Consider the following 24,815-nt stretch of genomic DNA (forward strand, 5'->3'; position numbering starts at 1 on the left):
CTGCCTGCCTGCTGCCATGATCATGGTCTCTAACCCTCTGGAGCCATGAGTCCCCAAAATAAATGCTTTCTTTTATAGGTTGCCTTGGTCATGATGCTTTGTCATGGCAATAGAAAAGTAATTAAGACAATAACAGACTTGTACCCCAAACAAAGCCGGTGGCTTCCCTGAACCTCAGCTTGCCCTTCTATAAAATAGTGTGTCAGTAGATGCTGCTTCCTTAGGGTGTTACAAAAGAAAAAAATTACTATAAAAGGGCTTTCTTAGTAGAGGGCTTACCACGGTATCCTTACTAATAATTTCCTATCACAAGGGCAAGCATGAAGAATAAGAAGCTGACTTCTTTGCTCAGCCTGTAGATCGGCACATAGTAGGTGTTCAATTAATGTTCCCAGTAGGAAGCAAGATGGATCTTTAAGAGAATGGATGTGACATTCCTTTGACAGTGCCTAGTCATTCCCACCACCAGGGGGCGTCCCAACCCCTCCCGCGGCACCGCCCCCTCACCTGTGCAAGCTTGCACCTGGCACCGCCTCCGGAAGAGGACTTGGGGATCGGGGAACCTCGGAGGGAGCCTGGTGGCGACAGGTGAGAGCCTAGGGGGTGATGAGGGCGGGACACTCAGGTTTTGGACATGGTTGGAGAGGACCGGTCGGAACGGTACGATGAAGGAGATCGGGAACAGCCTCTAGGGACTCTGGAAGTAACTCCGGGATGCCGGACACCTGCCGCAAAGAGTGATTATCATGCTTGCCCTTGCGATAGGAACGGGTCGGAGAACCCACTGGGTCTAGCCCTAGGACAACTAGACTGGGACATGTGTAACACCTGGGGTTTTCCGGCCCAGCCGTACTTGGCACCTGTCGAGGGGAGGGGAACAGGTGCGCGTGGGCTCCGGGGTGAGTAGGGGGCGGGGACCCTCCCGGGGTTGGCATGGAGAAACCAGAGTGTCAGGCCTTTTCTCCTGAGCCCCTGAACCCTTCTCCCTGGGCGGCCTTCGTAAAGCACAGGGCTCCCATCCCCAGGGGCGGGCCGGGAAGTAAACAGAAACCCGAAGTGGAGGCTGTGGCGCGCTGGCTGGCACAACCTGTTACCTCGCCCTGAGCTGGGTCAGCGCCAGGGCTCAGGGAAAATGGGGGTCTGCGGATGAAGGCTCCTAAGTCAGGAGGGGTAAAGGCAGGAATACCTGAGTCTTGATAAAATTAGGATTCCGGAGATTCCACTTGGAGTCCAGGAGAGGGACGCGATTCCCATCAAGGCTGACAAGGCTAAATCAAGTCTAACGCACTTGGGTCCTGAGAAAGGAGACCAGGATATGGGAAGGCAAAGAGCTAGAAATCTGAGTTTCTGGAACGGGAAGAAGTTGGATCCCCGTGGCTAAAGGGTCAAGACACAGCTGTCCCCACTGATGAGAGCCTGCACTCTCCGGATAGGAAGTTGGTTTCATCCCTAAGACTGAGTCTACTTGACCCTGCCATTCTAGGTAGGATTAGTGCCCAGGTGGTGAGGGACTGGGACGAGGAACAAGGTCTGTCATTGGGTTGCTCGTGGCACCAGAGTGCTGGGACAAATCTTCCCTAGGGCAAAGAATGTGTGAGAAAGGCAGGAGGTGAAGGGCAAGATGGTTGGTTTCATTCTGCCTCCAGCCTCAGTCTACCCTGAGGTCATTAACGGAGCTGGGTGGCCAACATGGATCATTAACCCTTGTCGGCCCAGGCTGCAGGATTGAAGGGCCACTAGGGGGCGTGCCCGGGGGCTGCTGCCGAATGGCTATGTTTCAGCAGCAACCTATCTTCACAGATGTGAAGGCACCATGGACTCCCCTGGTGAGCCAAGCTTCCCTTCCGGGCTGCTCTCAGGGGGTGCTTCTCCTAGTGGCGATGAAGGATTCTTTCCCTTTGTGCTGGAGCGACGAGACTCCTTCCTGGGAGGAGGGCCAGGGCCAGAAGAACCAGAGGACCTAGCCCTGCAGCTGCAACAGAAAGAAAAGGACCTGTTGCTGGCTGCTGAACTTGGCAAGATGCTTCTGGAACGCAACGAGGAGCTTCGGAGGCAGCTGGAGACACTGAACACTCAGCACTTGGAGCATGAAGAAGTGAGTTGGCCTGGGGAAGATGGGGGGTGGGCAGCGCTGGGGTGAACAGGAATGAGACCCAAGCAAGGAGAGGCGAGAGACATGTGGGCAGAGTGATGCCTTTCAAACAGATCGAGGCAGGGAATCCATGGGAAGTATACATGGAAGCCTGTAGTCCCAGCACTCTAGGGTCCGAGAAAGGCTACATAACAAGACCTGTCCCCAGAGAAAAAGATCCAGGCATGGCTTGGGAGGCAGAGGCAGGAAGATCTAGATCTCTGTGGGTTCAAGGCCAGCCTAGTCTACATAGTAAAACCCTGTCTCAAAAAAAGAAAAGAAAAAGAGAAGGAAGAAAAGAAGAAAGAGAAAACACATACAGAGAGGACTCACACACACACATACTAATTAAAAAAAAAAATTAAAAAGAGAAGAGCAGGCTGGGGACTTGGTATGATGGTAGAATTCTTGCCAAGTAAACACAAACTTGTATCCAGCCCTTGGAAAGTGGAAGCAGGAAGTTCAGTAGGGATCAAGGCCATACTTGGCTACATATTGAGTTTGAATCCATCTTCGGCTACATGAGACCCCCCAAAAAGAAAGAAAGCCAGCAAGAACTCTAAACTGGAGGTGTAGTTCAGTAGCAAGGCATTTTTGTAACCCATGCAGGGTCTTGGGTTCGGTCCCAAGCACAGCAATGCATCATAAATAAATATCTCAGGCTGAATGTGATAGAACACACCTTAATACCAGGATCCCAGGAGGCAGGGGCCGGCAGGTATGTGAAGCAAAGCTGATCTGCATAAGCCCCAGACCTTCCAGGACCATTAATGAGACCCCCGTCTCAATAACAGATAAACAATTTAAGGACAAACAGGAACTGTGTTCAGATCCCTGTCTGTCTCTGGGACCCTGGTACAGTGTTGGTCCTCTCTAAATCTAAAGGCACGCTCATCCACAGCAATGTGGGAGCCACCACCAGCCTGCGCACAGCTAAGGACTCCTATGCACCCCTCGCTTTATTCTTGTCTAACTCTGGGTTGCAGGGTCAGGTCTTCCCTCTGCCTGGTCTGTTGTCAGCCCCACTCTCACCCTGGGGCTCACACCTGCATTTGTAAGTGCCCTCCTGTACCCACATTGTAGACCTGGCACTCTGCTCTCAGCTGACCTTGGTAGCCAACTGCCCTGTACCATCCCCACCAGGCCACCAACCAGATGTGCACATAAATGGTGCACAGGTCTCTGTGCACACCTGTAAGCCTCTTTGAATCTTCTACACCTGGTTCCGAATTTCTCATCCCATATTTCACACTTTGTAGCTTCAATACTGGTGACAGTGGCCATGGCTCTGCCTCAGACTCTGCAGTATCCCCACCCTGGTCACAGCTTTCCTGGATCTGTGATTCTAGTAGCCGATGAACATTAAAAGTGCAGTCAGGCTGGGCACGGCAGTGCACGCCTTTAATTCCAGTACTTGGAAGGCAGAGGTGGGTGGATCCCTGTGAATCCAAGACCAGCCAGATCTATGAAGCAAGTTCCAGGACAGCTAGGGATACACACAAAAACCTGTCTCAAAAAAAGAAAAAAAAAAAAGAAAGAAAGAAAGAAAAAAAAGAAAAGGAAAAAAGAAAAGAAAAAGTAATCATATTGCTTATGACTTAATTCCTGAACCACAGCTGTCATCAGAGAACTGAAATTCCTCACCATGGCTAAAAGTCCAGGGAACTTGTGGTCTCTAGTGTCAGTGACACCATCCCTCTTTTGACAGGGTCTTTTTCAGTTCCTCCAGTGACCCAGGCCTGCTCCTTAGAGCTTTTACATTTGCCTGCCTGCCCCACTTCTGAGTCAAGTTTGCTATGCAACTCAGGGCTGGCCTTAAACCCATCGTCCTCCAACCTTTAGTTTCCCAGATGTTGAGACTGCAGATGTATGCCTTTGCTCCTGGTTTGCACTGGCTGTTCTGCTTGCCACCCCCTTTCTGGTTGGCCTCCCTTGCTCTGCAGGGGCCAATGTAAACATCAGCGCCTCCTTAAGTGAACCCCTGTTCTGCTTCCCCCTTCTCTCACTTTCCTGAGTCTTCCATAGCTCTTCCTCTATGTCTCTCTCTCCTGATTCAGATATGTGTCCATTACTTGTGACCCTCTGGCACTGAAGGTCTCCTTCAGCTCATAAGAGCCAGACCCTAGAATAGAAGGAACAAGGGAAATGTTGACTAGGGATGATACATGTCTGTAGGAGTTGAAGGACAAAGGGCTTGGAGGTGTTAAAGGGACTTGCAAGATATTAAAAGGACTTGTCAAAACCATATAGCGGTAGCAGAACCAAGCACCAAGCAGTCTCTTATTGCCCTAGCAATATTGAGTAAGAGTTTGGCTACCTAGCTTGGGGTCCCACGCTTCCAGCTTCTGACCCAGTTTCCTCGTTTGAGGATGTTGATGTTCTCCCTCTAGTGGCTGAAATGAAGTAATGCAGATAGAGAGCCAGCAAAGTACCTGGCAGAACACCTGCTCATAATTAGCAACTGTGGTCAGAGTCACTTGGCCCATCCCTTCCTGCTGTAAGGCCTCAAGAGACAGTGAGCCTCCCAGACTTGTCTCTCTTCTCGTGCTGGGCACCTTAGTGTGTAAAGTGTTCGTCCCCCCGCCCCGCCCCCTTCCTTATGCCTGGTCAAACAGGTTTGGGGAAGGGCAGATTGAGGGGTGGGCCTCTGGGTGAGACAGCCCAGGATTAATTAGAGGGAGATGGGAAGAGGGGCTGGGCCAAGCTGGCCCACAGAAGTTGCAGGAGACTTCAACGTGCGAGAGGCCATGGGCCGGGGCTTAAATTCTAGCAGGCTCAGACGCAAAAGTCGGTTACAACTTCGGGTCCAGAAGCGCAGGCGGCGGCAGGAGGTGAGTAGACACCAGGGCTATGGCTACCAACACTGCCTGTGTGAGCCTACCTATTTGGCCTGGAGTCATCTTCCTAGCTCTCTCTGGATTTCATTTCACTCCTGCCTCTCACTGACTTGCTTTTTTTGCTTTCTTGTCTGCCTTAGACAGACAAGCCTCTTTCACAGATGATCTGGGTGTCCCTCCCTCCATCTCTGTCTCCGAGTCTGTTCCCATCTTAGGTGGCTTCGTTCTTTCCCCTCCACACAGAGGCTACAGCAGGAGAATCATGAGCTCCGTCGAGGACTGGCTGCCCGGGGTGCTGAGTGGGAGGCCAGAGCTGTGGAACTGGAGGGAGATGTGGAAGCCCTGCGGGCCCAGCTTGGCGAACAGCGGTCAGAGCGGCAAGACAGTGGTCGAGAGCGGGCGAGGGCCCTTGGTGAACTCAGCGAGCAAAACCTCAGGCTGAGCCAGCAGCTGGCCCAGGTGGGATGGCCCTGGCCCCTGGAGAGATGGGGATTGCTGTCCTCAGTTGGGGGACAGGTCAGTGGATAGGCTGGGTTGGTGTCGACTCCAGACCGTCGGATGGCTCCATTGTCAGCCCCCTTCCCAGGCCTCCAGGACTGAGCAGGAGCTTCAGCGGGAGCTGGACACCCTTCGAGAGCGGTGTCAGACACAGGCCCTGGCAGGGGCAGAGCTGGGAGCGAGGCTGGAGAGTCTACAGGCAGAGGTGAGTAGCCGCCGGAGCTCCCTGAGACTGGCCCAGGCAACCCCGTGCCCCAACCTCTGCCTTATCTTTGACATCTGACCCCAGAACCAGATGCTGCAAGACCGCAGGCAGGACCTGGAGGCCCAGATCCGAGGCCTTCGTGAAGAAGTGGACAAAGGGCAGAGCAGGCTACAGACCACCCATGAGGAGTTGCTGCTGCTTCGTAGAGAGAGAAAAGAACACAAGCTGGAGGTGATCAGAGGGGCTGGGGGAGGGGCCAGCCAGCTGGGCAAGGACCTTGGGACTGTCTGGGAGATGTGGGACAGGACGCTGAGGGCAAGTGGGACCCAAGAAAGTGTATAGAGCAAAGGACAGGCACTTTTAAAGTGCATCAGACAGCCTGGCAGGTCAGGAAGAAGGCCAAGGCCAGAACTCAGGACAGAAAAGTCTGGGGCTGTGGATCCGGTGGAAAGGAGTGAAAAAGAAGGACAGTCTGAATTCAGATGGCTTGGCTTCTTAGCCACACCCTGCCTCAGTTTCCCCATTTGTGAAATGGGGTGGTATCATACACCTCAAAGGACTGTGGTGAGACTGTAGGACTCAGGAGAATCAATAAATGCTAGATCAAAGCATTTAGTGAATTAGAAGGAAGACTGCTCAGGGGAGGGGACCTACTCTGTGAGATGACCTGATGAGGCCAGACCTGGGCAGAGGACTATGCCAGGCACACCCTGCTTTATAGCTGAGGAAATTGGTGCCTGCAAAAGGGAGGTGTGTTCTAGGTAACTGTGATTCAGGAGAGAGAGCAGGCCTACTCCACCGGGGTGCAGACCCGGGCATTGCCCTCGGGAGCCCCGTGGGCCCACCACAGAGGGCCAGCTTCCTGCTGACAGCTGGACGGATCTGTATGACCTGCAGCTGGAACGCGCCCGCTTCGAGGCTGGAGAGGCGCTGAGAACGCTGAGGGGGCTGCAGCGGCGGGTGTCAGAGCTGGAGGAGGAGTCGCGACTCCAAGACACCGAGATATCGGGCGCCTCCCTGCAGACCGAGCTCGCCCACAGCCTTGACAGTGACCAAGACCAAGACCAGCAAGTCAATGAATGTGGAGGCTCTCAGGTGAGCTTGCAGCCTACCAGCCCCACATTCAAATCATTTATGAAGGATGCAGGCTCTACTCCTCCTTTTCCCAGAGGTAACATACATCACTGACCAATTCCTTTGACAAACAGGCCATATTGTCCCCTGAGACTCAAGAGACATCCAGTCCCCAGCCTTCAATACAGGAAGAGATCCTGGAGCCACCCAAGAAACGAGCATCCCTGAGCCCAGTGGAAATACTGGAGGAGAAGGAGGCAGAAGTGGCCAGGCTGCAGGATGAGGTGGGAGAGCATGGTACTGCACACAAAGCCCCCAGGTGTCCACTTCTTTGCCATCTCCTCTGTCAAGCCCCCTCCTCCATGAATTTGTAGTCTTTCTGAGCTAGTCTGTACCCCCTGGAAGCCTCAGGGGCTCTACTGCTCCCTAAACTTCTCCCTGCATCTGTCCTGTTGAAGGCTAACCCTACCTCTCCTTTACTGCGCCACCCCCACCAGCCTGATTCAAAGGATTCACTCTGAGTTTGAACACAGGCTGAGTTGCCTGCGGTGTTTATAACGCAGTCCCAGGTTGTGGGAGGGCAGGTTGTCCTTCAAGGCTTTTGTACCAGTTTGCCCTCTTCCTGGCCTGTAGATCACGCTGCACCGCACAGAGCTACAGACGCTGCGGGATGAGCTGCAGAGACAAAAGGAGCTGAGAGCGCAGGACAATCCAGAGGAAGCCCTGAGCTGTGCGCTCTCTGACCGGGATGAAGCAGTGAACAAGTGAGCCTGGCATTCTCTTCTCCCCCACTGCCTCGGCGGGGCTTGTACTCTGTCTGATCCTTCAGGGTCCCTGATTTCCACCATCCTGACAGGAGTATAGCCTTCATCTTGACTCAGAAGCTTCAGCCCCCCCCCCTTTCACCAAGGTCCAGGAGGCCCCAGCACCCCCCCGGACCACGTTCTCTACCCCTTTGATTCTCAGGGCCATGAAGCTGTCACTGGAGCTCAGTCGTGTCTCCCTAGAGCGGGATTCTCTGTCCCGGGAACTGCTGCGCGCCATCCGCCAGAAGGTGGCGCTGACGCAGGAGCTCGAGGCTTGGCAGGTAAGAGAGGGCAGACCCTGAGGAGGACTGGTGGACAGGTATCCTGACCTCATCCCACCCCCATACTCACCCTGCTTTGCCTCCTACCTTCAGGACGACATGCAGGTAGTGATTGGACAGCAGCTGCGCTCCCAGCGCCAGAAAGAGCTCAGTGAGGCTGCAGCTGCCCCAAGACGTGCGAAGACCCGCTTTTCACTGCGCCTGGGATCCGGGCAGAGTGGAGGCTTTCTGAGCAACCTCTTCCGAAGGACCTGAGGGTTGGGGGCCAGGGCTACCTTTTCTCACTCTGGAGCTCAATTTCCTAACAGCCAATGGAGCCATGGGGTCTAAAATGACTTCCAAGGGAAGTCTTCCATGCCCCAAGAGGTGGACAGAGGCACTTTGGGTGCAGGGGCCAGCTTTGGGGCAGGTGCCCCAGGTGGGTGGCGGGGGCAGAGCTGTTTATTTTTTGAATCTAAATAGATCTATCTTTTCTAAGCGCCAGGTCCTGCCACATCTGTACAAGAGGGGTGGGGATGGGTATTTATGTGTAAGGATAAGTCAGATATATATATATATCACTATACTTAATTGGTCTCCATTTTTGGGGAATAAAATGCAAACAAGAAAAGCCTAAAATTTTATTTTGACAGGAAAACAAAAGCTGAATGTAACGCTTCACAGAGCTAAATCTCATACAGGAGTTTGAGATCAAGCTAAGCCAATGAGTTCCAGGCCAGCCTGAGCTAAAGTTTAAAACCCCATCCCAAAACACAAGCATCACTCTAGCTCCTGAAATACAGGGTCATGATGTCAAAAGGACAAAGAGAAGGCTCGGTAGCCCAGGTTGGTAAAGACATCTACTCGACAGCTGTTGCCCGATGCAGTCAGGACCTAAAGGTAAAGAAGACAAGACATACCTGGCTAAGTCGCCCATCCTACAGGCCCCGAGAGACCCCCCCCCCCACAGCCATTCCAAGACCCACCTTGCATTCTGGGGCTGCTGGCTGCTGGTTGAGGCTCAGGCTGAGCAGCCCTGGGGAGGAGCCGGGCACCTGGGCCTTAAGCTCCCCGCTCAGTTGCCAGTGATTGACACAACAACCCTGGCCAGCAGACAGGATCTGTGGAGGACAAAGAGGAGGTGCAGGGGTCAGGTCTAGGTGGGGGCACTGGATAGTGGGACAGGATCAAGATGGGGTCTCACCAGGTCCTGGTAGAAGGTGACGTGCTTCTGTGGTGCTCGAATAGGAAAGACAGTAGTGGGTGTGGAAGACCTGAGGTGCCAGAGGGTGAGGGCTGGGCCCCCTCCACAGACCTGCAGAGAGGTGGTAGGCTCCGGTCACTGTGAGCCATGGACCTTCAGTGGCCACTCCACCCGACACTCTGCCCAGCTTACCATCCAGTCTGAGTCAGTGGCCAAGCAGCCAATCCAGCGCCCATTATGGGGCCTCGAGCACTCCTGCAAAGGAGGAAAGACGTGAGGGCGTCTGAGGACGGATGAGGAAGGGGACAAGGGCGCACTCTCTCCTCACCTCATGCTTGTAGACTTCGATGGTCTGGACTTCTTTGGCTATACGGAGATCTGTGAGGAAATAAAACCACCAAGGCTCCTGGTGAGCCACAAGCCTGAGACCCTCCTAACCCCACCCCCACTTTCTCATTTTTTGTCTTTTTTTTTTTTTTTTTTTAATTTTTCTAGACAAGGTCTCTACATAGCTCAGGCTGTCCTGGAACTCAGTATGTACACCAGCCTGCCTCAGAATCACAGAGATCCACCTGCCTCTGCCTCCCAAGTGCTGGGATTAAAGGCTTGAGCCACTAGGCCTGGCTTACTTTCGTTCCCTGTATTTGGAATTTTCCTTACCCCAAAGCCGTACAGCTCCATCCTCACCACCGGACAATACCTCAGGGCTGCGCTCCCTCAGTGCCAGGCAATGGATGTAGTCTGTGTGGCCCCGGAGGGCCCGCTGCAGGGAAGAGGGGTGGATGGCTCAGGAGATGCAGGAAACACAGGGCAGGCCCAGACTTGCCCTGGCCGCAGACCTCCACTCACTGTGAAGGCCCCAGTTTCCAGATCCATACTGTGCAGCTGACAATCTCCCCCAGCCAGGATGAGCGAATTCTCCTGTGGAGGGAAACAGGAGGGAGCTGAAAGCCCCTGTCCATCAGGGTAGGGAATAGGTAAAGAATCAATGTTTGTTCTTGAATGGTCATAAAGAGCTCAGACCTTGGGGACAAGCAGCAAGGCATTGATTTCGGGTACTTCCAGACTGGTCCTAGGTGGAGGAAGAGAAGGGTCAAAATCACAGAAAGTATCTGTGTCCTCACCTGCCTCCCCCACCGTGGTCCTGGCTCACCTGTATGGAGGCTGGCGACGCCATAGTTCCTTACAGCCCTTCAAGGAGAAACACAGGAGGAAACCCTGATCCCCACACCTCTGAAGTGGGGAAGCCCAGCCCTGCCCTAGGCTCCAGACTTCTTACCTTCTTGAGAATTTCTGCCCAAAGCCAACCCTTGACCTCTCCATCTCCAGCACTGAGTAGGTGTCGATCTGTGGAGACCATGCTGTAGACAGGCCCGTCATGGGCTAGAGAGACACAGAAAACTCTCATTAGCCCCTGTGAGCCCTTCTCGCTCCTGAGGTCACCTGAACCACTCTCAACAGCTATACCCACCATGGAAGACCACCACCGGTTTTTTGCTTTCTTCTTTGGCCTCTGAACTTAAGGCTGCAGACAAACTGAAAGAGAGGTAGGGAGCCAAGTCAAAGCCAAGGAGGCACAAGTGCCAGGGCTCCTGTGTGGTGGGAATCAGGGTTGAGGGTACCTGAAGATGGCAATCTGCCCATAATTGTTGCCAGCTGCCAGAAACTTCCCACAGGGGGAGACACTCTGGGAAAAGATGGTCATGTGCAGTCGCTGCAGGGCCTGAAATACCTCAGCCTGTGGAAAAGGGTGATCAAGAGAGTCTAAGAAGTCTGGGGCCACCTCCTACAGACTTCTGCTTACCCCACCCCCATCTCCACCCCCACCCCCGCCCAGGCTTCTCAGCCCATCTCAGCCAAGATGACAGACATCAGCCCATACAGAGTGACTCCAGGAAGAGAGTAGAAAAAAGAACCGAGGAGCCACAGCTTGCCAGGCGGTGGTGGCGCACGCCTTTAATCCCAGCACTTGGGAGGCAGAGGCAGGAGGATTTCTGAGTTTGAGGCCAGCCTGGTCTACAAAGTGAGTTCCAGGACAGCCAGAGCTATACAGAGAAACCCTGTCTCAAAAACAAAAACAAAAACAAAAATGAGGAGCCATGCCTAAGACTTTGAGCAAGACCAAGCCTCCTCTCCCATTGGCTGAACAGACAGATGGCACGCTGCATAAAGCAAGCACACGCATGTAGCCTGTGATCCCAGCACTCTGAAGGTACAAGCAGAAGGACACATTCCACTACGTGACAAACCTCAGGCCTGCCTGAAATATCTCAGACCCTATCTCAAAAATCTAAGTGACTCAAAATAATCAATCTTTAAAAAACGGGGGGTGCGGGGGAGGAGGTCTGGAAGATGGCTCAGCAGGGAAGTGTGCGCCACTCTTGCAGAGGATCCCCAAAGCACCCACATGGCAGCAGATCACAACCACCTGCACCTCAGTTCCAGGAGGGCCCAGCCCCCTTCCTCTACTGCACCTCTCTCTCCTTTCTCCCCCTCTCCCCTTTCCTCTCTGTCTCTCTCTTTCTGTCTCTGTGTGTGTCTCTCTCTTTCTCCACCCCACCCCTGGTTCTCACCTCTCTGGCCCAGAACTCGCTATGTAGATTAGGCTGGTCCCAGAGAGATCTTCTTGCTCCTGCCTTGTGCGTGTACGTGTGTATGTATGTGTGTATGTGTGTGTGTGTGTGTTTGTGCGCGTGTCGAGTGTTGGACCTCCTGGAACTGGATTATAAGCAGCTGTAAGCCCACTCCTATATGGGTACTAGGAGCTGAACTTGGTTTCTTTGGAAGAGTAGCAAGTGCTGGGCCACTTCTCCACTCCCCTGTGATACCCATTCTGGCCTCTAAGGGTACCATAGTGCACATACAACATGTAAGCAAAACACATACATAAAACAATGAGAAAACTTTACAAGGAAATAAGTAAGCCAAGTGTGGTGGCATGCCTTTAATCCATTCCGACAATTGAGAGGAGGCAGTTAGGTAGATCTCTGAGTTCCTGGCCAGTTTGATGTACATATATGGGCAATGGTGACACAGGCCTTTAATCCCAGCACTTGGGAGGCAGAAGCAAGCGGATCTCTGTAAATTTGAGGCCAACCTGGTCTACAGAGCAAGTTCCAGGACAGCCAAGGCCACACTGAGAAACCCTGTCTCAAAATGTGTGTGTGTGTGTGTGTGTGTGCGTGTGTGTACGAGCAAGCACAGTGGTTCTTGGGGCTGAGGGTAACTGCTCACGTAAGACGATGCTCTTTTCTTCCTTTTTAAGATTTACTTTACTGATTTTAATTATTTGTATTTTGTATAAGTGTGTGAGGGAAGTATATACAAGTACGTCCACAGGGGCCAGAGGATTGGCTCCCCTGTAGCTGGAGTTAACAGGCAATTACAAGCTTTGGAACTTGAGTGCTGGCACCCAGCTCAGATCCTCCACTCACTCCATACCGGAAAGCCTATTCTTACTCAAAGCTCAGCGTTTGAGCACCAGCATTGTTTATATTGGGCTTTGCAGCACACCCAATAGCCTGGAGCACTCAGTGGAGGTAAAGGCAGGAAGAACAGAAGTTTAAGGTCATTCTCCAGTATACAACAAAGTTCAAGACTTACGAGACTGTCTCATACCAGTAAGTAGTGGGCTGACTTGTAACTAAATAATAGAACACATTCTTATGAAGACCAAGACCCTGGGTTTAAAGGGGGAGGGGCACCTCATTTACAATTACGATGAACTTTTTTTTTTTTTTGAGTCAGAGTCTAACTATATAGCATTGGATGACGTGGAATTCACTAAGTAGCAGGCTGGTTTCTAACTCACAAGAGATATGTCTCCCTCTGCCTTCCCAGTGCTAGGATCGTAAGTGTGCCACCACCTCCAACGGCGCTAAATTTTTTAAGTGGCTCTATTATCCTGCACAGGAAAATGTACCAACATCTAATCCTTCAGTCACTATTAGATCTCAAGGTTCGGGATCACTTTTCGTGGGCTCAGGGTACAAGTCCCACAAATCACTTATGAACACTGGGTACCCTGGAACACTCCAGGGGCATATGTCAGAGCAAGACTACAAACCCCAGAAGGCACTGTGCATACACTCGACTCACCTGACCCAGAGGCACCGCGAGCGGTGCGGCATGCTCCATCTTGAGAACTACAAGTCCCAGAGGGCTCTACGTGTGACACAATCTCTCGACTCCGGACGTGCCTGATGGTGGCTCTTCTCGTTACGCCCCAAGACCTAGCACTGCCTGTCGCCCAGCAACTAAGGCGGCAGGTCCGTGCTGTCTCGAACCACAGAAACCTAAGAGAACTACACGAAGCACCCTTATGCTAAGCAGCGCCCAGAACTATCCAGCCACGCCGGATCCCCTCCCCCAACGCGCCGACCTGTCCCGCCTTCTAACCTCTAACCTGATTCCTGTCTTCCGCGCCTGCGTAAAACGTCTCCAGTGCGCACGCCGGTAGGCCCGCCCCTCGCGCTGTACCACGCCCTCAAAGGCCCCGCCTCTGCTGCTTGAATCCCACCCCTCTATCTGCAGGACCCTGAGCCGTAATGATCCTGCAACAGCCCCTGGAGCGAGGTCCCCCAAGTCGGGACCCACGGGCCACCACTGGGGTAACTCGCGGCCTAAACGCCAGGTGTGTAATTGGTCCCTGAGTGGGCTGGACGAGCGGAGGGCAGGAGTTTTGTCTGGGGGATCCTGGGCTGGTCAGTAGGGGGATCCTGGAAAGTGGGGAGGTGATGCAGGAAACCGTGGTGCTTGAGCTTGTGTTGAAGCAGGGAAGCCAAGGTCAAGATTTCCAAGGTAACCTGTGTATAACCTGAGAGAGGAAGGTGGCTTAGGCCACACAAGACAAAGCTGATTCTGGGAACCTGGTTTACCATGTAGACTCAGGTGGACACATCTTTGGGAAGGGGCAAAGAGAGTGGACTACACCTGGCGCTACTTCCCAGCTCCCTTCTCAGAGGAGCTGTGCCAGTGACCATGGAGAGCCCTGGAGAAGGAACTTCTATGTGTAGGGGCGGATGGGGCTTCCAAGATTCACCTTTGGTCCTCATCTCCACTCTCAACATCCCTGCCTCTATTCTTCTCCGGTCTTTCCCCCAGGGAACCTTTGCACAAGCAGTTCCTGTCTGAGGAGAACATGGCCACCCATTTCTCCCGACTCAGCCTACATAATGACCACCCCTACTGCAGCCCCCCTGTGACTTTTCCCGAAGCCCTGCCACCACTCAGGTAGGCACCTCCCCTTGAGGGCCTTCTAGAGGATCACATTCAGTCCTCAGAGCCCCTCCTCACTCTCTGCCTCATCCTGCTATTTTTAGCTTCTAGCCAACTTGTGCTGTTTTCCATCTTTGGCTCCAGCCGACCTGGACCTGGTAGGAGGTGGCACTGCCAGGCCAGCCTTCTGCCCTGTTCTTTCAATCTCTTTTTTTCTTCTTTCAGGAGCCCTTGCCCAGAGCTGCTTCTCTGGCGCTATCCCGGGAGCCTGATTCCTGAAGCCCTCAGGCTGCTGAGGCTGGGGGATACCCCCAGTCCCTACTACCCTGCATCCCCAGCTGGGGATATCGTGGAGCTCTGAGTGTTGATGGCCTGTGTCCCTCCCTATCTTCTTCCTGACAACAAAGACCAGCAACTCCCAGAAAGGGATGAAGTCCTTCTGCAAACCTGGCCACCAGGACCTTCCCTCTGACAGGAGGACACTAGCTCGGTGGAACCCTAGTGAAAGGCAGCCTGGGAAAGGGAAAATGTTACCCCATTAGTGAATAAAGACCTGTGAGCAGTTGAAGATTTCTCGGCAGCCTTTGGGGAGGGTGGGGTACTGGATGCTGGGGTTTCCTCCTCAAAATCTTCCCTGGAAAATCGGTGAGGGCAAGCCAGGTCCTGGCAGGCTGAGCTCCAGGCATTGAGAATGTGTGAGTCACAGCCTCACCCCCGCCCCCGCAGTGGCTGACTGGCTCCCTCCCTCCAGTTCTGGGGAGTCAAGTTAAGGATCAGGCCATATTCCAAACCATTTAAAGTTAAAGATTCTTTTATTAATAAGTCTCCCTCCCCTCCAAACATTATCCCCACAATAAATATCACCCCCCCTTGGGAGATGGTTGTTTCCGTGTGTACTGGGGCCAGCCCTCCCAGAGGGCCAGCCCCCTTAGTGTTAAGAACAGGTCCGTCAATCTGACCCACTCCTAGGGCTAAAACTCAGGGAGTGGCATTATAGCCCCTCCGAGTGGGTGGGACCCAGTGTTGTGTCTGCCCCTCAAGTCAGCCAGACTGCCAGGACTTGTGGGGAGCAAGAGATTCCCTTGTGCAAATGCTGCAGTTCCTTAGTATGGGTCGCTTTGTGACCCAGATTGAGGCTCTCTGTCTGCCCCGGAACCAGAGACAGGGCAATTGGACACCTTGGAAGGCTCCCTGAACTCAGCCCAGTCCTTGGAGGTGAATCACCACCTCGCCCCACCCCCTTGTGGTTGAAAGAGTCTGGCTCGGCTTCTGTCTGGAAGGCCAGGCTGACTCCAGAATGAATGAATGGACGACGAGTGGGCCCCAGCGCGGGTGTTCCTCACTGGATCAATGCCACACCTGGGCAGCCCTCTCCACCAGTTTCCTCTATGGGGGCTAGAAAATAAAAAGTGGGGTTGTTGTGGTTAGGGGACAATTAGGGAAGTGATGAGGGGAGGTGGGAGGAGCAAGGGTGGAGAGCTCACTTACTAGTAAACTTTTCTCTCCGGCGGCATCTTCTCCAAACCAGGAAACTAGAAACCAGCGCCAAAACCAGGACCAGACTAAGAGCGCCCCCCAGAATGGGCCACAGTAGCCTGAAGTGGGCAGGAGGTGCTGCGGCGCCTAGTGATCAGGGTTCAAATCAGATCTTGTCCTTGGGACAGCAGTCTAGTCTGTCCTCAAGGTGGTCTCAAGCTTACCCCCCTCCCGACACACACACACAGACAATACCCTGATAGAAGCCCCTTCCTCAGTCAGTCTTCCCTGATTTCCTATATCCTACGTCTATAACCCTCCTCTCTGCCCCAACAACCCACTACCCAGGTCTAGGATCCGCTTGCCACCAGCCCCACCCCGCCCCCACTCACATCCCAGGCAGAAGTCGCTGTGTGGTCGCGCTGGACAAGAAGCGCAGTCCATGCACTTGTCGAGGTCCGCGCTCCAGGAGCTGCCGCTAGAGCATGGGGCGGTGCCTGGGGAGGGGGCTGCAGGTCAGAAGCTTGCGGCTGGGTGCGGCTATTCTGGGGGCTGAGGTCAGGGTCAGTCGGCTCGAATAACGTGAGTCACCATCGCGTCCCCCCCCCTCATTCCTCGCAGGTGACCGCATCGCCTGACCCAGACGCGGCAGTGCGGGAGGGGGGTCGGGTGGCGCGGGACTGGGGGGGGGGACAGTACTCCCCCCCCCCGCGCGCGCCACAGTGTGACTCACTCCTGGGCACCGGGCCCGACCCCAGTCCCTCCCCCCGCATAACTGGGCATTGAAGTCACCGGATGGAAGGGGCACCCCCACATGGTATAGAGGGCAAAGTCCCCATTGCCCCTTCGCGATTCTTAGATACCAAGACTGGACAGATCCCATTACAGAGCAGTTTGAGGACGTGCCCCCTTCCCAAAACAAACCTCTTGCCCTCAAATTTACGTTCTCTCTCTACTCTGGCTCTCACTTTTGAGACAGAAGGCCCCCCACACCTCAATTGGACAGGTAGCGAAACTGAAGCTCCGATTGCGGATAAAACTTGAGTGAGACCTTTCCCACTTGGAACTTGCTGCCTGAAGAGCACAAATCGCAAATCCTCGTGTCTTCCCGGTTCCCTGGTTTCACCGGGTTCTCCGGGCACTCAAATTCCGTTTCTGACCTCCCCAAAGTCCGAGGTTTACCGTCGTCTGAGCCGTGCATACCTGGTGCTTGCTCCCCGGCCGCGGCGCGCATCAACACCAAGCCGAATCCCAACACGAGGATCTGCGGCAGAAGCCGCGGCCAACCCGGAGCCATGATTGCCGGTCCCGAGGCAAGAACTGTCTGCTCCCACCACCCGCCAGCCAAGACTCAGGGCTGCGGCTCCGCCCCCGCCCCCGCCTTCCGGGGCGGAGCGCTCTCCTCGGCCCGCCCCAACAGCCACTCTGCGAGTAAGCAGTTAGTTAAACCCAGTCAGTTAAGTAAAACCATTCATTCAACACAGTCCCTCCAAGTGTCTACCCTACTCCGCCCTCTGCGAACTTGAGTACCCACGATGTGGAGCGAAGGAAATCAGTTATAAGGCATAACTGCATAGTTGGGATTTTCCTCTTTTTAAGCCCAAATAAATTAGATTTGTTTGTCTATTATTTTGCAATTCTGAGGTGGAGACCAAAGGCTCAAACATACCAGGCGAGCACTGAGTTATATCCACACATCCTTTATGTTTGCTTTGTTTGGATTTGGTGGTGGTGGTGGGGGGGTGACCGACAAAATCTCATACTCTATCCTAGGGTAGCCTCAAATTTGAAACATTCTGTCTCATCTCAGCCTCTCAGGTGCTAGGATTGCAGGCAGGCGCCACCACACCGATTTTCTTTGGTTTGGTTTGGTTTTTTAGCTGCATAGCTTAGGCTGATCTTGATGTTGGCATTCTCCGGTATCAGTAAACAGTACTGCAAGTATCTATAGAAGTGCTACTTTCTTTTTTGAAAGATACCTTCTATTTGTGTGTGTGTGCCACATATGCTTGAGTGTCTCTGGAGTACAGAGAAGGGCAACGGATCTCCTGGAAATCGAATTTCAGGTGGTTATAAGCTGGGAGCAAAAGAACCTGTCACCTGGAAGAGCAGAAAGGCTCATAACCCATGAGCCATCTTTCCAGACCCACGTGCTGCTTTTTATGTTTGGTTGGTTGGTTTTTTGTTTTTTTTTTTGTTTTTTTTTTTGTCTTGGTGTTTTGTTTTGTTTGTTTGTTTTTTGGGTTGTTTTTTTTAAATTGTTGTTGTTGTTTGTTTTTGTTTTTCGAGACAGGGTTTCTCTGTATTGCCCTGGCTGTCCAGGAACTCACGTTGTAGACCAGGCTGGCCTCGAACTCAGAAATCCACCTGCCTCTGCCTTCTGAGTGCTGGGATTAAAGGCGTGTGCCACCACGCCTGGCCATATAAGTTGCTTTTTTCCTCCAAAACGAGTTTCTCAGTATAGCCCTGGCTGTCCTGGAACTCACTCTGAAGACCAGGCTAGCCTCAAACTCAGAAATCTGCCTGCCTCTGCCTCCCAACTGCTGGGATTAAAGGCGTGTGCCACCATTGCCCGGCTATATATTGCTTTTTATTTTTTTAAGATTTATTTATTTATTATATATAAGTACACTGTAGCTGTCTTCAGACACACCTGAAGAGGGCATCAGATCTCATTACTGGTGGTTGTGAGCCACCGTGTGGTTGCTGGGATTTGAACTCAGAACCTTTGGAAGAGCAGTCAGTGCTCTTAACCACTGAGCCATCTCTGCAGCCCCATATATTGCTTTCTTAAGGGCCTCGGCAAGAGCACGAGATGATTCAGTGGGTAAGATTGCCTGCTGCCAAGCCTGGCAATCTGAGTTCGATCCCTGGGGCCCACAGAGTAGAAGAAGAGAACAAACTCTGATCATAGGTATGCAGTGTGACAGGTGTCCCCCCCCCCCCCGCCGCCGCCGCCCCTGTCCCCCAAAGAGTCACAAAAGTAATGTATCCTTAAGTAACATATAGACCTGTCTTCATTCGCAAAGCGAGAAACTGGGGCTGGGGAAAGTTGAGTAAAGTCTCAAGTCATAGCCCAGGTTACTGAACTCAGCAGGTGCCGCCTCGGAGTGGCCACCAACTAAGGGAACTTTGGGAAACGCACGCAGGTGGCTATCGCGGCAGGGGTCTCTGCTCCTCCCAAAGAGAGGTGGTCCAGTGACGTCATTGAGACTTTAAGACCCCTTGCCTCCGCCCTCATTCCTACTTTCGACCTGGAAATCTTAGCAGTCTCTTTTGCAGGTGAGCCTGGGGTATGTGTGTAAATTGCGGGTGTGAAAATACGCAGGCAGGGGATGTGGCAGAGTGCGTGCGGGCGTGAGTTAAGTGCTGGAGCTTTGATCCTGGTGGCGGTCTCCTGGGGAGGCCACCTAGGCAGGAGAGGGTTGCGTCGAGCCCGGAGAAGCGATCGGGTCCCCGCGGCCCCAGAAAAGTTAAACACCCCTCCCCCTCCCCTGGGACAAAGGCACCGAAACCTGTGACGCCCCTCCTCCACCTGCTTGGCCACTTTGGGGCGGGACTCCCTTCCCCCTCACCTGCAGGCGCGGACCCAGCTGCGGGCGCCGCCATTAAGCCCCTCCTGGTCTCGCACTCCTAGGCTCGGATATCAGGGGTGGCCGAACCAGACTGGACTTCCGCAGACAAAGCTGACTGAGCACTCGGTAAGTAGAGAGGGACAGAGATGAGAGGGAGAGAATGGTCCCCAGCGTGAGCCTGCAAGTGAGAGGAGTCGAAAGGGGCCTATGCCATTCTTAGGGGCAAGGTGGACTTGTAGAACCGAGGGTTCTGAAGAGCCACAGCAGGGCGCCAAGCAGAACTGATTTCCTTCGTATCAACATCATGAAGAGCAAAATGAAGGACACAGGTGCCTGTCACAAAAGGCACTGGGATCTTGAACTTTAGCTCCTTAAAGTGGAGAGGGGAAAGGGAGCACTGCCTTTGGTCTAAAACTCAAAAGGATGCTCCCAGCCTCGAGGCCCGCACCTTGACCCTTAGAAGTGGAGGTGGGTCCAGAAAGAGCTGGTAGCCTAGGAAAATCTGCTTTGTGGTAAAAGGCCTTGTTTTTCCTTATCTCTCTCACCCTACAGGGTGGGCTGGACCTGGCCTGGCAGGGCTTCCAGCAACTTCCAGGGATTGGGAAGAGACCTTGGAACATAGGGAGAGTGAGATTTCAAGGAATTAGATCCACCTACAACAGAGCTGGGGGTTTCCATTTGAACCTTGCTTGGGTGGCAGGAGGAAGCTTCAGGTCTCCTCTTAAGTGCTCACGTGATAAGGGTGGGCCTGAAACTTGTGCCGAGAGCCCGACCAATCCAAAATTATACTCCCGACATGTCATTGTCTTTGTTCTGATAAAATGTACCTGAGGATGTGACTCAGCTCCTAGACCGCTTGCCTGGCTTGCAAAAAGTCAAAGCCCTGCCTTACACCTCTGGTGGTAAACCCTGCAGTCCCCGAATTCAGGAATTCAGGGAGTGGACACAGAAGGTTCAGGAGTTCACGGCCAGCATCAGCTATGCAGGGAATTTATGGCCAGCCAGCCTGGGCTACATAAGACCCTGTCTCAGCTAAGATATAAAAAAACTAAACTAAAATCTAGACACAACTGTCGCTATGGACTGTCCTGTGCTTCAGGTATGTCCTATTTCCTGTCCCTTGCATGAAAATCAACAGGATTTCATTCTCCACCTGTCACAGTCTACGGAAGAAGTAAATGCTTATTTATTTTGCTCCTGACTGGCCCAGGAAGTGTATCTAAGCCACACTGCAGGACATAGCAGCCAACTGTCAAGGTGCTTGGTGCTGGTATCAGCTGTCGAGGTGGGATGTCCACACATGCCGCTCTTTAACATGACTCTCCTTTTATCTCCTTCACACTACACAGCCCCCTCAACCTCATCATGGCCTCTACTGGTCTGCAAATCTTGGGGATCGTCCTGACCCTGCTTGGCTGGGTCAACGCCCTGGTGTCCTGTGCCCTGCCCATGTGGAAGGTGACCGCCTTCATCGGCAACAGCATCGTCGTGGCCCAGATGGTGTGGGAGGGGCTGTGGATGTCCTGTGTGGTCCAGAGCACTGGCCAGATGCAGTGCAAGGTGTATGACTCACTGTTGGCGCTACCCCAGGACCTGCAGGCTGCCAGAGCCCTCTGTGTTGTCACCCTCCTCATTGTCCTTCTTGGCCTGCTCGTGTACCTGGCCGGAGCCAAGTGCACTACCTGTGTGGAAGATAAGAACTCCAAGTCTCGTCTCGTGCTCATCTCTGGCATCATCTTTGTCATCTCTGGGGTCCTGACGCTCGTTCCTGTCTGCTGGACTGCTCACTCTATCATCCAGGACTTCTACAACCCCTTGGTGGCTGATGCTCAAAAGCGGGAGCTGGGGGCCTCCCTCTACCTGGGCTGGGCAGCCTCAGGCCTTTTGCTGCTAGGTGGAGGGCTACTATGCTGCGCCTGCTCTTCTGGAGGGCCCCAGGGACCCAGACATTACATGGCCTGCTATTCTACATCTGTCCCACATTCTCGGGGACCCTCCGAATATCCCACCAAGAATTATGTCTGATGCTCACTGGGGAGTGAGGCTCTACTAGCCAGGGAACCTGAGCTGAGCCATCAAGAAAGGTTACGGAGTAGTTTGGGGGTTGTCTTATTTCTTGTTTTCTTTTGTAATATTGGGTATTGAACCTGGGGCCCCCACGCATTTGGTAGGCAAGCACCCCACCAGTGAGTCATGTGGTGCCCTGTCCCTAGGGTTTGTTCCACCTGTTTTTGAGACAAGCTCTTCTCATGAAGCTCTGACTGACCTCCAGCTCCAGTTTTCCTGCCTCAATCTGAGTCCAAGCTCCACCTCTCTCTCTGCTGCTGGCATTTCTCACTTTTAGCTACTGAGGCTGGAAGGATGTGACACTTGAGTTCTTGCATCATTATTCATTCTGGGGATCTTCTGTGCAGTGTTTTAAGGCTGCCTGTGAATCTGGCCTTTGTTTTTCTCAAAATATCCTGTCCCAGTCCCAAGAGTTCCTGCTGTGGCCGGAGGTAACTCACAGGGCAGACGCACCCCTTCCTGGTCAGACCTCTCCAGTCCTGGAAGGGCAGGTGATAAGTTACCAAAGAATTTTCTACCCTGAGACTTCCAACCTTTGGCCCCTGAATCCCATCACCAAGGTTACTGTGTACTCTCCCTACAAAAGGTCCCATCTCTGCTGTAGACCCTCCTCCCCCACACCTTGCACACTTCCCTGCCCACACAATGTTTTACGAAATAAAACATGATCTTTTTTTTTCTTATAATGTGTCTGATGTCTCTTGGTGTTCAGTACAAGCCTCACTAAAGTTAGAAGGCGTTAATGGTCTAAGCAAGCTGCTCGCTGGTTGGAGACCTCTCCCCCCACAGTATACACACCCTCCTTTCACAGACCAGAGGAGGCTCAGTTACAATGTGCTTTTATTCCCAGGTAGGGTAGGGGGCTGGGTAACTTGGATTCAGGTGGTGCTTGGGCTAGACTTGACCAGCTAAAGCCTCAGTATTAGGTCACAGTCCACATCTTACTTTGAAGGCAAGGAGGCTGAGGTCCAGGTTCCAGAGTAAGAAAGTCCAGGAGAGCAAACCACAGCAAAATCCTGGGAGGCAGCGATAAGCAGGGTACCCAGTATCTGGGTTGCAACCACTACAGAGGGTTAGCTCAAGCCAGACCAGCTGAGATCCCCAAGAGCCAAGTCCTGGCCAATAAGTGAGCTTCGCAGGCGCATGGATTTGATGAGATATAAGGATGTAGCCCAATGCAGGGCATGAAGCCGCAGGTGGAAGCTTCTGGAAGAAGCCTCAGCCTCACACATAGTCCCTCTTATCCAGTCCCGAAGCACCTGAACGGGAAGGGATGGAGTAGCCCAGCCTGGGGCCGCGGGGACGCTCAAAGTGTGCTGGGGGACATGTACAGCAGAGGAGCCCTCCCCCTAGCATGAGCAGTGCAGCAGCAGCCCAGCCCAGGTAGAGGGAAGCCCCCAGTTCTCTCTTGAGGGCTTCGGCAACCAGTGGGTTATAAAAATCCTGGATGATGGCATGGGCTGTCCAGCAGACAGGGATGAGCACCAGGATGCCCGAGAGGAGGAGGAGGACCCCTGCGGTGAGTACAATACGGGCCTTGGCACCTTCGTCCTCCACACACGTGGTGCACTGGGCGCCCGTGATAGCCACCAGCAGGCCCAGCAAAGCCAGCAGGAGGGCCACGACACAGAGGGCTCTGGCTGCCTGCAGGTCCTGGGGCAGTGCCAGCAGTGAGTCGTATACTTTGCACTGCATCTGGCCAGTGCTCTGGACCACACAGGACATCCACAGCCCCTCCCATACCACTTGAGCCACAACGATGCTGTTGCCGATGAAAGCGGTCACCTTCCACAGTGGCAGGGCACAGGACACCAAAGTTCCTAGCCAGCCTAGCACAGCCAGGGTCATGCCGAGGAGTTCAAGGCCAGTGGTAGCCATCTGCTCCTCGGGTCTTCTCAGCTCTCAGCCTGAATCACTCAACAGGGTTGGGAGCACTGTGTTGGAGTTCGGGTGCGTCTCACTGCTCAGGAGGGGGATCTGTTGATCTCAGGCCAGGCCAGACCTCACAGCTGCGGGCCTCTCACACATCTGGTACTCACTGAATACGAAGAAGTCCTTAGGTCCCGCTCATCTGTATTGCTTGTGTCTTCCTGGAAGCCTTCACCCATTACAGCCCTCCAGATCTGCCATGAACTAGGAACAGCCGCGTTCCTCTCTGCTGGCTGCTCACATACTTTCTTGGTTGAAGTCTTCTCTCAGTTGGTATACAGCTTGTCTCAAAACAGGGAACTGTGAGGTGCCACTTGGGACGTCTGAGGGCGCTGGCTGCAGGCGGAGTTTTAAGGCCTAGGCAGGGGAGGAGCCCAGCAAGAGACCTGGAGGCTGCTATTGGGTAGCATAAACCAGAGCAATGGTGAAAGGGGATGGATGGGGGCCCTCGGGGTTAGTTAGGGTCTGGTGCCAAGACCAAATGGAAACTCAAGAACAAAGAAATTCCAGGAAGATGGGACAAACAGAAAAGAGGAGAGAGGAGTCTGTTAATTGCCTTGGAATGGACAGAGGAGCTCTCAGCCTGAGACTGCTCCCTCTTTGCCACCCCTCTAATTCACTCTGTGTTGGTGGGGTAAATATTGGCCCCCTTATCCATCATCATATCCCCTCCCCTTCCCCCATTCTTTCAGGACTCTGGAATCTGATCTGTCTCTAGTCTCAGCTCAATAACCCTGGCAGTTCCTAGGGAAGGGGCCCCGCCTACAGTTTCCCAGACAACAGGTGCCTGGCGCCCAGCTCAGGTGGCATTACCAGGGCAACAGCCTAGAAAACTATCCCCTCCTCCCCTCACACATACACATGCACACGATTCTACCCCAGCTCAGGTGTTCCTCTCCGCCCCCACTGCCGAAACTAGGGGAATGAGCTGAGCGGCTGAAGGTCTCTAGTGGCCTGGTGATAAAGAGCCTTTTGTGGAGATGGGGAGGGGCAGAAAGAGGCCTGAAGCAAGAAGGGACAAGGGGGACCCTGAGCAAAAGTCACATGAATAGCCAGCCAGGACCAGATGTCACAGAGGTGGGCAAAGAAGCAATGCCCAGAGGGTTAGAAAGTCCCTGAGCCCTTACTTCCAGTCCACAGAAAACACCCCTGAGAGTTTCCACCTCGAGTACTGCCTGCCTGCAGCTCAAATTCTGATTCTATAGTGGTCAGGGAGGGCCAGGCGTCTTAACCTATTTGGATCAGAGACTCGGTTGAGAAAACTTAAAGAGTTTGTATGGGATGTTTGGAACAGGGAACTTAACAAATGAGCTCTCAACCAATATATGCATATTTCAGTAAGTCAATTCCTTCCAGGGGCTTTTTTTTTTTTTTTTGCTTCATAGCACTGTCTAGCCTGGATCTCATTATGTAGACCTGGCTGACCTTGAACTCAGAAATCTGCCTTCCTCTGCCTCCTGAGGGCTAAATTAAAGGTGTCTTGCCACCGTACCCGGCTGCTTTTTTTTTTTTTTTTTTTTTTTTTTTTTTTCCCAA

The 24,815-nt window shown here is 53.3% G+C and overlaps 6 protein-coding genes across 8 annotated transcripts; 3 read left to right on the forward strand and 3 right to left on the reverse strand.

The window, feature by feature from the left end:
* Positions 1–537: 537 nt before the first annotated feature.
* Positions 538–8,442, forward strand: Bicdl2 (BICD family like cargo adaptor 2). Its single transcript, XM_021149501.2, has 10 exons — positions 538–588; positions 1,801–2,095; positions 5,212–5,427; positions 5,555–5,671; positions 5,756–5,902; positions 6,569–6,766; positions 6,880–7,029; positions 7,379–7,509; positions 7,712–7,832; positions 7,926–8,442. Exons 2-10 carry the CDS (start codon positions 1,814–1,816, stop codon positions 8,085–8,087), a joined length of 1,524 nt encoding a protein of 507 aa, XP_021005160.1. The 5' UTR covers positions 538–588; positions 1,801–1,813; the 3' UTR covers positions 8,088–8,442.
* On the reverse strand, positions 8,439–13,457 carry Thoc6 (THO complex 6). Of its 3 annotated transcripts, none has more exons than XM_021149503.2 (14): positions 13,414–13,457; positions 13,114–13,319; positions 10,638–10,753; positions 10,487–10,551; positions 10,295–10,398; positions 10,169–10,206; positions 10,039–10,087; positions 9,865–9,936; positions 9,676–9,778; positions 9,344–9,393; positions 9,208–9,270; positions 9,016–9,126; positions 8,798–8,932; positions 8,439–8,705 (listed from the first exon to the last, which is right to left on the reverse strand). In XM_021149503.2, the coding sequence occupies exons 2-14, from the start codon at positions 13,150–13,152 to the stop codon at positions 8,625–8,627; spliced, it is 1,026 nt and encodes a 341-aa protein (XP_021005162.1). In that variant the 5' UTR covers positions 13,153–13,319; positions 13,414–13,457; the 3' UTR covers positions 8,439–8,624. The 3 variants fall into 3 exon arrangements, with proteins under 3 accessions (XP_021005162.1, XP_021005163.1, XP_021005161.1); XM_021149504.2 differs by having other exon boundaries at positions 13,421–13,450; XM_021149502.2 differs by having other exon boundaries at positions 13,114–13,457.
* Hcfc1r1 (host cell factor C1 regulator 1) lies at positions 13,453–14,800 on the forward strand. The gene is made up of 3 exons (XM_021149506.2): positions 13,453–13,648; positions 14,119–14,247; positions 14,458–14,800. Exons 1-3 carry the CDS (start codon positions 13,563–13,565, stop codon positions 14,591–14,593), a joined length of 351 nt encoding a protein of 116 aa, XP_021005165.1. The 5' UTR covers positions 13,453–13,562; the 3' UTR covers positions 14,594–14,800.
* Positions 14,801–15,025: 225 nt separating this feature from the next.
* Tnfrsf12a (TNF receptor superfamily member 12A) lies at positions 15,026–17,053 on the reverse strand. Its single transcript, XM_021149505.2, has 4 exons — positions 16,912–17,053; positions 16,101–16,205; positions 15,721–15,855; positions 15,026–15,627 (listed from the first exon to the last, which is right to left on the reverse strand). Exons 1-4 carry the CDS (start codon positions 17,003–17,005, stop codon positions 15,572–15,574), a joined length of 390 nt encoding a protein of 129 aa, XP_021005164.1. The 5' UTR covers positions 17,006–17,053; the 3' UTR covers positions 15,026–15,571.
* Positions 17,054–18,947: 1,894 nt separating this feature from the next.
* Positions 18,948–22,033, forward strand: Cldn6 (claudin 6). The gene is made up of 3 exons (XM_021149759.1): positions 18,948–18,990; positions 19,346–19,409; positions 20,633–22,033. The coding sequence occupies exon 3, from the start codon at positions 20,649–20,651 to the stop codon at positions 21,306–21,308; it is 660 nt and encodes a 219-aa protein (XP_021005418.1). The 5' UTR covers positions 18,948–18,990; positions 19,346–19,409; positions 20,633–20,648; the 3' UTR covers positions 21,309–22,033.
* A 140-nt stretch (positions 22,034–22,173) lies between these two features.
* Positions 22,174–23,598, reverse strand: Cldn9 (claudin 9). The gene has a single exon (XM_021149894.1). The coding sequence runs from the start codon at positions 23,226–23,228 to the stop codon at positions 22,575–22,577; it is 654 nt and encodes a 217-aa protein (XP_021005553.1). The 5' UTR covers positions 23,229–23,598; the 3' UTR covers positions 22,174–22,574.
* Positions 23,599–24,815: the final 1,217 nt, after the last annotated feature.

Source organism: Mus caroli, chromosome 17 (genome assembly GCF_900094665.2).
Source record: "Mus caroli chromosome 17, CAROLI_EIJ_v1.1, whole genome shotgun sequence".
NCBI lineage: Eukaryota > Metazoa > Chordata > Mammalia > Rodentia > Muridae > Mus > Mus caroli.

What these genes read in the sequence shown, in the direction of transcription:
- Hcfc1r1 (XM_021149506.2), top strand. Translation starts at nt 13,563, where the DNA reads ATGATCCTGCAACAGCCCCTGGAGCGAGGTCCCCCAAGTCGGGACCCA. An exon ending in ACTCGCGGCCTAAACGCCAG is followed by an intron (nt 13,649 to 14,118) that starts GTGTGTAATTGG and finishes TCTTTCCCCCAG; the next exon opens with GGAACCTTTGCACAAGCAGT. An exon ending in GAAGCCCTGCCACCACTCAG is followed by an intron (nt 14,248 to 14,457) that starts GTAGGCACCTCC and finishes TTCTTCTTTCAG; the next exon opens with GAGCCCTTGCCCAGAGCTGC.
- Cldn6 (XM_021149759.1), top strand. Translation starts at nt 20,649, where the DNA reads ATGGCCTCTACTGGTCTGCAAATCTTGGGGATCGTCCTGACCCTGCTT.
- Tnfrsf12a (XM_021149505.2), bottom strand. Translation starts at nt 17,005, where the DNA reads ATGGCTCCGGGTTGGCCGCGGCTTCTGCCGCAGATCCTCGTGTTGGGA. An exon ending in CAGCGACTTCTGCCTGGGAT is followed by an intron (nt 15,856 to 16,100) that starts GTGAGTGGGGGC and finishes CCTGATCACTAG; the next exon opens with GCGCCGCAGCACCTCCTGCC. An exon ending in CCGGAGAGAAAAGTTTACTA is followed by an intron (nt 15,628 to 15,720) that starts GTAAGTGAGCTC and finishes TTTATTTTCTAG; the next exon opens with CCCCCATAGAGGAAACTGGT.
- Bicdl2 (XM_021149501.2), top strand. Translation starts at nt 1,814, where the DNA reads ATGGACTCCCCTGGTGAGCCAAGCTTCCCTTCCGGGCTGCTCTCAGGG. An exon ending in GAAAAGAACACAAGCTGGAG is followed by an intron (nt 5,903 to 6,568) that starts GTGATCAGAGGG and finishes TATGACCTGCAG; the next exon opens with CTGGAACGCGCCCGCTTCGA. An exon ending in ATGAATGTGGAGGCTCTCAG is followed by an intron (nt 6,767 to 6,879) that starts GTGAGCTTGCAG and finishes TTTGACAAACAG; the next exon opens with GCCATATTGTCCCCTGAGAC.
- Thoc6 (XM_021149503.2), bottom strand. Translation starts at nt 13,152, where the DNA reads ATGGAGCATGCCGCACCGCTCGCGGTGCCTCTGGGTCAG. An exon ending in TCGCGGTGCCTCTGGGTCAG is followed by an intron (nt 10,754 to 13,113) that starts GTGAGTCGAGTG and finishes CCTTTTCCACAG; the next exon opens with GCTGAGGTATTTCAGGCCCT. An exon ending in TCGAAGTCTACAAGCATGAG is followed by an intron (nt 9,271 to 9,343) that starts GTGAGGAGAGAG and finishes CCTCCTTTGCAG; the next exon opens with GAGTGCTCGAGGCCCCATAA.
- Cldn9 (XM_021149894.1), bottom strand. Translation starts at nt 23,228, where the DNA reads ATGGCTACCACTGGCCTTGAACTCCTCGGCATGACCCTGGCTGTGCTA.